The sequence below is a fragment of the Conger conger genome, chromosome 3 (assembly GCF_963514075.1).
Source record: "Conger conger chromosome 3, fConCon1.1, whole genome shotgun sequence".
NCBI lineage: Eukaryota > Metazoa > Chordata > Actinopteri > Anguilliformes > Congridae > Conger > Conger conger.
Window position 1 is genome coordinate 52,175,912 of NC_083762.1, and position 10,739 is coordinate 52,186,650.

At 43.7% G+C, this 10,739-nt stretch overlaps 1 protein-coding gene across 1 annotated transcript in view; it reads left to right on the plus strand.

Annotated features, from left to right (window-relative positions):
- The window catches only part of LOC133123480 (actin remodeling regulator NHS-like), a 125,721-nt gene extending 116,293 nt beyond the window's left edge, over window positions 1-9,428 (plus strand). The window contains exons 8-11 of the mRNA XM_061233948.1: window positions 764-895; window positions 3,761-6,817; window positions 7,328-7,451; window positions 8,813-9,428. Of these exons, the coding sequence (XP_061089932.1) occupies window positions 764-895; window positions 3,761-6,817; window positions 7,328-7,451; window positions 8,813-9,428 (3,929 nt within the window). The remainder of the gene's footprint in view (window positions 1-763; window positions 896-3,760; window positions 6,818-7,327; window positions 7,452-8,812) is intronic.
- The last annotated feature ends 1,311 nt before the right edge of the window (window positions 9,429-10,739 follow it).

The following is a 10,739-nucleotide window of genomic DNA, read 5'->3' on the forward strand; positions in this document are numbered from 1 at the left end:
AGTCAGAGGAAAATATGCTATTTCTCATTCAGTGGAGGCTGAGGCTGAGTCAGAGACAGTTTAGACAAAATTGCACATTGTAAGCAGAGTACGGTAATTGCTGTGGTGCTGAAAAGCGCAGTCTCTAATCACATGATAGTCATGAACCACAGTGAGAGGGAAAAACATCATGATAGAAAAGCACAAAGCGGGAACTATAGTGTAAGCTGTCAGACCGGGAACCTACAGAGATGAAGGTCAGCAACTTAGGCTGATATGAGGTAGGATTATGCAGAAATGTTTCAATTATGTCTTTGGTTCTGTTAGTACTATCAATTTGCATGACATTGACCGCATATGAATGTTTCCTGTTTCTGTGGTTTTTTTATTTCTTTTTAGTATATTTCAGATTATACTCCTTCCTGCAGTATGTGTCTTGTTTTCTCACGATAAGGAAGTCTGTACTATTGCTCAATTAGGGATGTGAATGATGGCCATAATTTGTTCATTTGCACAATCACACATTGAACTGTTGGAATGCTATCTCCTTTTTTGGTAAAGGAATGCCCTAAAGTGTTTGTGTGAAGAAGTAAAAATGTCAGTATTCAAGAATACCTCGTAGATAACATCTCTCAGCCATTAAAGGCACCAGGTTTTGGTCAGGGGAAATAGCCTGTCTAATTGAGAGTTAGAGCAAATCGGCAGGAAAAGGCATGAATGTAATCAACAGAGGCTGGGTTTGCAGGCGTACAAGGGTTCCTCACACGCGCTATCTGCTTTACAGGGGTTGGATTTGACAGAGAAGCTAGTGTCCGCTGCTCACTTGTGCATTCTCAGTCGGTGCTTCAGAGACGGAGGAAACTGAGAAGACGGAAGACCATCTCGGGCATACCTAGACGAGTGCAGCAAGATTTAGGTGGGTACTCTTTGCTTCTTTTTTTAATTTCTTTGCATCTCATTTGACTTTTTTATGCATGCCAGCAGTCCACTGTCAATAATCTTCATCCTAATCTATCCCTTGTTTTCATAGAATAAGTGCTGCACACATATTTAATTTAAAATATTGAAAACTCAATTGATTTACAGTATTTTCTATATAAACATAAACCGCAATTCTTGGAAATTCAGGCACTATATTATAATGTATAAAAATATTAGTTAAAAATAATGTGGTTAAAATGCTTTTCTTTCTTTTTATGTATATTTTAAAGTTAGATGCTAAACCAAAATTTTAAACCTGAATATGAAAAAAAAAAAAAAAAGATTGTTCAAAATTAGTTAATAACAAATACCTGTGCATGATCAGTCTCTCACTGAAAGACATTACAAGCAGACTGCTACATTTTGCATCACTATATCCAAACACTACTGGAATTTGAATCCGCACAGCCACCTGCTCAAGCTGCTACCTACATCCAGTAATTACAGCAAACTATGATGATAGCCAGCTTCAGCTAATTCAACCTGTTTATCATTCTTATGTTATCTGGGTTATATAAAAATGTTGATCACTTCGATCAAGTTAACACTAATATGTTCTTCCCTCTCTGTCAGTTCATTGGATTGTTAGTTGAGAATTTTAGTGGAGAAGTAAATGCAGAAATAAGTGCCCTCTTCTTAATCATGTTCCAAATAATTGATTTTAGTAAGCCTATTTTCTGGCCTTCGTCTCTGATAGTTTTTCTTCTTATTTCTCAGCCTCATAATGGCTTTCTTGACTCTCATTGGCACAACTCTGGTCCTCATGTTAACAAACAGCAATACAGACTCCAAAGGCAATTAAAAACCTTAAGACTAGATACTGAAAGGTTTCCGGTACCTGCACTAAGGAGGCAAATGAACACACCTGATTAAATAGAAACACCTGTGAGCCCATTTGTCCCAAATGTTATGGCACCCTGACATGGGCACACTATGTATAAAAAGGGGTGCAAGTCCTACACAGATCTACCCAATATGGATGTAAATACTCTCAAATTAAAGCTGACAGTCTTGCTATTTTGCTATCATATTCATTATGCTTTTGACTTTTTAAGTCCAATGTGAGTACAGACCTGAATCAACAGAAATTGTCCAAATACTTATGGACTGCACTGTATGTAGTTTGTATAGTGGTGAAAAGTATAGTACAGATGGTCAGAAATATATATGCAGGGACGATGATGGATGGCTCACTATGTAAACGCACTGTTGTGGATGAGCCAGTATTGAATCTTGACTATAACAGTGCCAGTGTGGTCAATAGCACCATATGGTGGTAGGAAGTGTGGCAGAAGTACCATAGAGGGTTAGGGAAGAATCTGTTTGCTGTTATCCATGTTTCAATGCCCTATAGCGATCTCTGCTGGTTGATGGGGTGGTCTGCTTGCTAAAGCTGCACATGTGTTTCTTCCTCCAACTCATGTCTGTGCAGGCTTGGCATGTGGGCTGCAGTGTGTAAAGGCATAGCATGTTCTTTGCAGGGGAGTGTGTGCTGGTCTATAATCTCCTGAATTGGCTCTAGAATTAGTAAATATTACTGAAGCCCAAACACAGTGAAAGATGAAGCTTTTATTCTCACTGAAAATATTTTCTGTTTTTGAATGGATACAGTTCATTATGGCTGTGACTGATGCGCTTATAAACACAATGGAGCCAAGTCACAACACTGGAGAAATCCTCTTTCAAATTTGTCAAACACATTTCATTATTTCACATGCAATGTATTATTCAAAAGCAGGCTGGCTCCTTATTTATAAGCATACTGTATGATATAATATGTTGAGAATGTATTTAGATGCTCACCAATATAAAATGGGGTCACGTCACTGAAAATGCCCTCTATTGTGTTGTCAACAGTGTTTTGTAGGCATCGCAAAATATTTTTTCTGTTGTAAAACATCACTAAAACTTGCTGAAGTAGAACATACTCCTGCGTGCGTATTGAAAATGCTCCAGATTCATAACGCAGGCAAAAAAAATATTTGTTGTTTTATGCAAGTCTAACAAATTATACATCATTGGAAATGTCATTAGCTAAAATGCTTTTTATTCATCAGTTCAATAACATGCCCGCAGTCGGTTCTTTGATGTGCTGAAGTTATATTGAATTTTATTTCACATGGATGGAGGTAATACATTTTCTCTGCAACTACGCTACAAATATGGTTGTGCTTGGAACATCATGTTCAAGAGAGCATATATAAAACATAGATAATAGAATGTCTATATACTATTACTTTTGAAGAAGTATACAATGGCATAACTGACAACAATGATAATTCCTCCAGAGAAATTCTAAGTAACAATGGACATTCTATCAATGTTTCTCTGACTTAGTACATTGTTAGCATAATAAACTATTATGCATTTGGTCCACTGGACACTGACATTGCCATATTTCTTATAGTATGGATGGATTTCCAAAATGCAGAGAAGGTGAGGTCGCCCCACACTTGTTTTACCACCCACATATTACAAAATAAGGAACAGTTTTCACTAAAGCAATTGCAACTTAAAATAGGCCATACAGATAGAACCGTGAGTTTCAAAACTTTCAAATGGTATATCCTATTACCATAGTGATTGAAAATTGCACCCTGAAAAAAGGAATAAATGCAAAAAACCCTCACTGGCCACAGCCTTGGAGAGACTTAAGGGGTTAATCATTATATTTTAGTATATTTAGTATATAGTCCTCATATTTACAGTATATTGTAGTGTGTCTTAGTTCCATTAGGGTTGGAAGTTTCTCAGTTGCTAAAGGTGAAGTGGTTAAACTGCACTTGTTCTATCTCCCCAGACTCTGATGAATCCCCGGTGGCGAGAGAACGAACCCTGATTGTGCATGCCAACCCCAACTTCTCCATCTGCCACGAAGAGCTCTCTCTCAGTGGCCGCCTGAACACTAAGGACTCGGGTTGTCAGACAGAGGACTTCCTGTTCACCGCACCCTCACGAAGGCGGATCAGGGCTCAGAGGGGCCAGGGCATCCCCACCTCCTTATCCCACTCCACTGGCAACATCACCTCCCTGCCAGACAGCTCGGACACCATGTTTACAGCCGCAGTGGGAAGTCGCCTGCGCTCCCGAAGCTTGCCACGTGAGGGCGGGCGGCTTGTCGATGAAGACCATGACGACAGTGATGAAGACGAAGATGATGATGAAGAGCTCTCGCCCTACGAGGCGGAGGAGTTCCTGCCAGGTCCTGGGGAGCTGATCCTGAAAGACGAGGAAGAAAGCACGGATGACCAGGCTATACCAGAGTGCCAGCTGATTGGCCTCAAGTGTAAGCAGACCTCTGACCACACATGGATTGAGCGGGGAAGGTCACGACTCCCACGGAAAATTGACATGGGGAGTTGCGAGATCTCCTCCAGCTCAGACACCTTCAGCAGCCCCATCCACTCTATCTCCACCACAGGAGTGCTAGGTACCCAGATTGACCACAAGGAAGACCACCAATCCTCCAGTGGGAACTGGAGCGGCAGCAGCTCCACATGTCCCTCCCAGACATCAGAAACCATACCCCCTGCCGCCTCACCACCCCTGACTGGATCCTCCCACTGTGATTCAGAGCTGTCCCTCAATGCAGCTCCTAGTGCTGGTGATGACACCTCCGGCTTCATAAGCGACCCTTACCAAAATGACCGCCCACAGGTTCGAGGCCACAGGGCCAGTTCCTTCACCTCCACGGTGACTGACCTGCTGGATGACCCTAGCAACAGCACAGCGAGTGATGGTGAGTGGAATTACCTGCACCATGAGCATGGCAAGTCTTGCCACCTGGACTTCAGTCCCCCACGGTCCAGAGGAGATGAAGGTGGTCTGGAGTGTCCCAGCTTCACAAGTGTGGCTACATACGAGAGCTTTGCAGACAAACCCCCATCTGAGAAGGCGGACTCCAGTTCACACTACTCCATAGACACGGAAGGCTATTATACCTCCATGCACTTTGATTGTGGTCTCAAAGGTAGCAATAGCTACATCTATAACTATGCAGCCATGGGCTCTGACGGTGGCCAGGGCATTAATGTCGCATCTAGTATGAGTGGATACCATCAGTCAGACTATAGAGATCACATGACACTGGGAAGACACTGTCGTTCCTTAAAGAAACCAAAGGTGAAGCCAGACCCACCAAAACGCAGTTCTTCACTGAAGAAAATTAGCAGTGGTGCAAATGTTCCTGACAAGAATGAACCAAAGATAAACAGTGGGCAGCACCTGCCATTGTCTTCCAGGGAAATGAAGCTTGAACTAGACTTAGCCAGCCCCCCAGGCCAGTTGGAAAACCTTACTTTAGGTGAGGAGCCTGTGGAAGCCTGGGGTGTAGAGAATGCTGGTGAGATAACTGACTCCAACCTCTTTGGCTCCACAGACACACACTCCTTTAAGGACGAAGGTGCCGTACAGTCCGACTATGCAGACCTCTGGCTTCTCAATGACTTGAAGTCCAATGACCCATACAGGTCATTGTCCAACTCCAGCACTGCTACGGGTACAACTGTCATTGAATGCATAAAGTCACCAGAGAGCTTAGGATCACAGAACTCCCAGTCTGGCTCCAGAGCCGCCACTCCTTCCCTTCCGTCTGTGGAGAATGAGTTCAAGCTGGCCTCTCCGGAGAAGCTAGCGGGCTTGGCGTCGCCCTCCAGTGGCTACTCCAGCCAATCAGAGACACCAACATCTTCCTTCCCTTCCGCATTCTTCCCCGGGCCTATATCCCCCACCAGTGGCAAGAGAAAGCCCAAAGTTCCAGAGAGAAAGTCCTCTCTCTCTTCCCTACAGCAGCAGTTCTCCTCCAGGGATGGAGGCACCTCATCCAAGAGAGACCTTGAGCTACCAATTATACCTCCGACCCATCTCGACCTAAGTGCTCTTCACAATGTCATCAGCAAGCCTTCAGCCCACAGGACCCAGCTGCATATTCTCCACCAGAATAAGCAGAAGGCAGCTGCAGCGGCTGCTGCTGCGGCAGAGGCCAGGGCAGTGGCTGCAGCCTCTGCCGCTAATCTAGAGGCGCCTTTAGCTATCACGCCCACTGTGCTCCGCTCAGTCCAGCTGCGATCCATCAGCAGGCTTGGTGAAGGCTGCCAGGACCGGCCCAACCAAGAGGTTGCTGCCAGGCCCAAGTGTCCCACCGTGACAGTTATTGCAGCTGCCCCTATCCACAGGTTAGCCGAGTCCAAGAGGCCCACAACCCACAAACCCGCTGCCGATCACCCTTCTCAGGAGTATCGCGAATCACTGTATACACCAGGTGATGGACCCACAGCAAGGGATGTAGCCTATAACGAGCACACAAAGTACAGGCAGGACAGACATGCCTCAGGGCCTCTCTGGTCTATGACCGCATTCAGAACACCCCTAGACCCAATGTCCATGGAGGATGCTCCCCCTAGGAGGCCACCAGCCTATGGGACAAGAAATGAGATCCAAAGCAGCCAGGACCCCAGAGGAATATCCGATACCCCAGCCCGCCCCAAAGACAACATGGGACATGAGCAGAAGAGCATGGTGAAGGCCCCGTTTCTACGTGGTGACAGCCTGGAAAAAGACCAGAACCAACCGACAAGGATCGAGCCAGGTGCTGAGGGTTCCTTGTGTATGACAGAGACGGGTTATCCCCCTGATCTGAGTGATGCTGCAGCAAGAAGGCCCATCTTCGGTGCAAGCGGCAGCCTTGACAAAGTGCCTGTAACTATGTGTCAATCTGAAATATTGCAAGCTTACACAATCAGTGATGCGGGTAGCAATGAGGAGGAATATGAACCATCAGGTGTTCCTACCAGAAGTGCCTCACAGGACTGCAGGGAAGAGGGATCAACACCAGACACAGAGGATTACTTCAGTAAAGGTGAAACCCTGATTAATTTCAAAGCCCAAATGTTTCTTTCTTTTATTTGTATTCCCACTATCATTCCCACCCAAACTAGGGCCTTCTCAGGTTTCTACTTGAGGCCATCTTAAATACTACTCTTTTTTAGTTTTTAAGGGGCATAAGAGGGAAATGTGTTTCCTTCTTCTCAGTGTTAGGGAAACAGTTACAAAGAAAATAGAGGAAAATTAAGAAATCATAGGCAGTCTCCACATTATCCTCACATACATAACCTCCCACTCCACACCAGGAATACCAATCATCCTTTACCCTCTATCCCTCCTTTTGGTCTCTGGGTGACTACTGTCAAGAGCCAAGCATGTCAAGTAATATGCAGGTCAAATAAAAAGTAACACATGGCATATACATTACTGTTATGCCCTTAGCAGAGATAAGAAAGTTGTATTTAAGCTAAGTGGTTAATTCCCTAGGTGCAAAATGCCTGTTAAGGAAATAAGAGGTGTCATCATTATTCATTTCCCCCCACAGAGTCAACTCCCAGCGACAACTCACTTTCTCCTTTGAATGACGAAGCAAAACCAGAAGATGACAGCGTTTTTATGTCACCCAATAAACTACGAACGACCGAAGATCTGTTTGCTATGATTCACAGGTGAGTTTGCTTCTCTGCTGTGCCTTGACCTATTGGACCACCACTGGGAACAGCTGTCCACTCATTTTGCAAATTGGCGCTACAGAAATCTGATAGTGACATGATCATTCGCTACTTTTTTCCCTTGCCGTACAGCTGATTCTCATCTCAACTGGACTTCCCGATAGCAGTCTGCTCTCGCGCCTATTCATAAAACAGTGGTCAATAGACAGCTGCGCTGGTGGCAGGCTACTAGTAGGACACTGTATACTTGCTTGCTGGGTTACATCCTTTGCTAAAATATAGCAGAGGAAAAGAGCATACATTTAAATGGATTAACATATTGCACTGGCATCTTGGTATCCTGAGCAACAACTTTGCTTATCCCACTGAACTCTATGATACTGAGCCTTCGCAGTTCGCATAAGGCTGCTGTGGTAATGTCAAGTGCATCTGAGTTAGTGAGGCATGGTTTATTTGGGAAAAAATTAGTGGACTATTATTTTATTATTATCCTGTCTGAGGAATGAGTGATGAGTTAGTTTCCAGGGTGATGACATGAGCAGGGACTCCAAAACATCTCTCATATAAAACAATGAAGAAGAATGAAATGCGGAAGACAGAATATGAACAAGGAAGTAGTGTCGGACTGACACTATTTCATTTTCCTTTTGTGTGCTTTTTTTTAGGATCTTTAGGGTTATTTTTATTAGGAGAAAACTTCTGTACAATTGTTACATAGCTTTGTTTTGCTTGTTATGGGCCATTAGCATTATATTACCAACCAAAACTGAGTGGGCCTTTAATTAATTTTGATTATAAAAAATAATAATGGTTCATTAATAATGTTTCATTTAAACAAAGTAATCAGTTTGATTTTAAGTTAAAGCAAGTTGTTTTTAAGAGCTATAAGGAGCATAGAGGTAATGCTGTTAAATCAAGTAAAACATTGAGTTTATCTATCTTGATCCATATGCAGATTACCAAGCTTAGTCATCATGAAAAATTATGATTATGCCTCACTTCAATATCATCCCCAACATTTTGAATTGCAATCAATCAGGGATCTCATATTCCAGTCCTGGAGGGCCTTCTTGTTTAACTGCAGTCATGGAGTACTGGGTTTTGGTGTGTTTTAGCCATGTTTTATGTCACTGATGGGCTAAAGAGTTGTTTCTGAAGCAGGAAATTGGCAGCTAACGAAACAGAAACTACATAAACATGTAGATGTAGATACACTGGCCTTTCCAGCAAATACTGCAGCTTTCAAGGACCGGAGTTAATCATGAAGACAATGAAATAATCCAGGACTGGAGGTTGAGATCCCTGTAATAAATGTTAAAAAGTAAAGCAGCACACTAACACAAACTATGCCACTGCAGATCAAAAAGGAAAGTGCTCGGCAGAAAAGATTCAGGAGAGCTGAACGCAAGAAACCGACTGAGCACTACTTCGGTGGGTTCCCCAGCCAGCAACCCGGCAACCACTCCTACCACCCCCACAACCCCAGTGACCCCAACTGGCTCACAACGAGTCCCAGGGCCCATCTACAGGAGTGCAAAGAAATCCAGCACCTCCAATGAGGAATTCAAACTGCTACTGCTGAAGAAGGGAAGCCGGACTGACTCCAGCTACCGGATGTCAGCCACAGAGATCCTGAAGAGCCCCATCACGCCCAAGTCTTTGGGGGACCTGGGGGCTGATGATGTCCGGCAGCCAGAGGAGCTGTTTTCTCCCCTTCCACAATCACCCTCGGGGGCCGAGGAGCTCCCCAGTCCCTTTCCCAAGGCCAATACCGAGGGCTTCTCCCCGAAATCGTTCCCCATGTCTGCTTCCTCGCGACAGGGCCGGTCCCGGATTCCACCAGCGGCTAACAGCAGCCGCTACAGCACACGCAGCCGGCTCTACACCGCGCCCATGCAGGCCATCTCTGAGGGGGAGACTGAGAACTCTGATGGCAGTCCGCACGACGACCGTTCCTCACAGAGCTCCACCTAAACACCCAGCTGTGCCCTTAACCCTACCCCGGCCCTACCTCCTAAAAGCGCAACTCCACCCTGAAATAACCCAGTACCGCCCCCTAAACACCCTACTGACCCCTCCCCAGCCAACCCCCCCCAAACAACCCACGGCCCCATGCCCAAAATGCCTTCCCCGCTTCATCCAGACATATTTTTTAAAAATAACAGAAAAAAACACAACATAACACAATGAGCTCATGGATTTGAAAGGGATGTAACACTGGAACATTTTGAGTATATACAATTTTCCACAGGAGGGAAACAAAAAAAAAGGAAAAAATGTGGTGAATTTGTGGACTTTTTCTAAGGAGAGTGAAATTTTTAACACATATACCACAAAATAAGAGAAAAAGACAAGATAACCTGTCTTAATCCACTAGTTATAGAAACTGCCATTACATATTTTTTTCTTCGTGAATTTAAACCTACAGTCCTATTCTGTTAGGGAAACATAAATTCATCATCATTTCATATTTTCACCGTGAAATTAATATGTTTTGAAAGGATCAGAACATCCAGAAGAGTGGGATCTATATTCAAGAAATCTTTGCACATTTTTAAAATTTACTTAAAACTAAGCTTATATATATTTTGTGTATCATGACAGATATCACACATTATATCAGCAGCAGGACCTTGTTCTGTAACCTTTGCAGAGAAAGAGTACACCTTAGCATTGCTATACTGTACATCAGTTTATAGAAATCAAATATACACAGTACACTGTAGTGCATGCCTCTGCAAAGCACTGGAGTGCAGGACACAAGAAGGGAGACATTTTGTGAAAATGTACAGCACCTGTCTATGGCAGGCACACTTGGGACAATCTTAATCGTGGCCTTTCTGTAGAGGTCTTAGCAAACAGGGGATTTGATTATCTTAAACAGATACAGGTATTTTTCGATCTTGTCACTGATGACCAGCGCTCCTCATTGACAAGAGAGTATTTTGTACATTTGGCTATAAGTTGAATTGGGTAGCTTTTTACAACAAAAAAAACCTACAAGTTCTTTGCACTCTATCTTAATTCTTCGAGACTACCCCTGTATAACAATTTCAAAACTATAAATGTCTATAGTATATACAGATAGAGTGAATATTGAGATATACATGTATGATACATGTGTACATATATTGTATGCACACTTTTAAATGGCATATGCTCACGAGATAGCAAAACAACTGTCCTTGGCACATGACTATGAAGCCTTGTAAAGCCTTAAGGGCTGCAGTCACTCAGTAGTTTAGTGATATTACTGTAGGAGACAGAACCCCAACAAATGCTGTC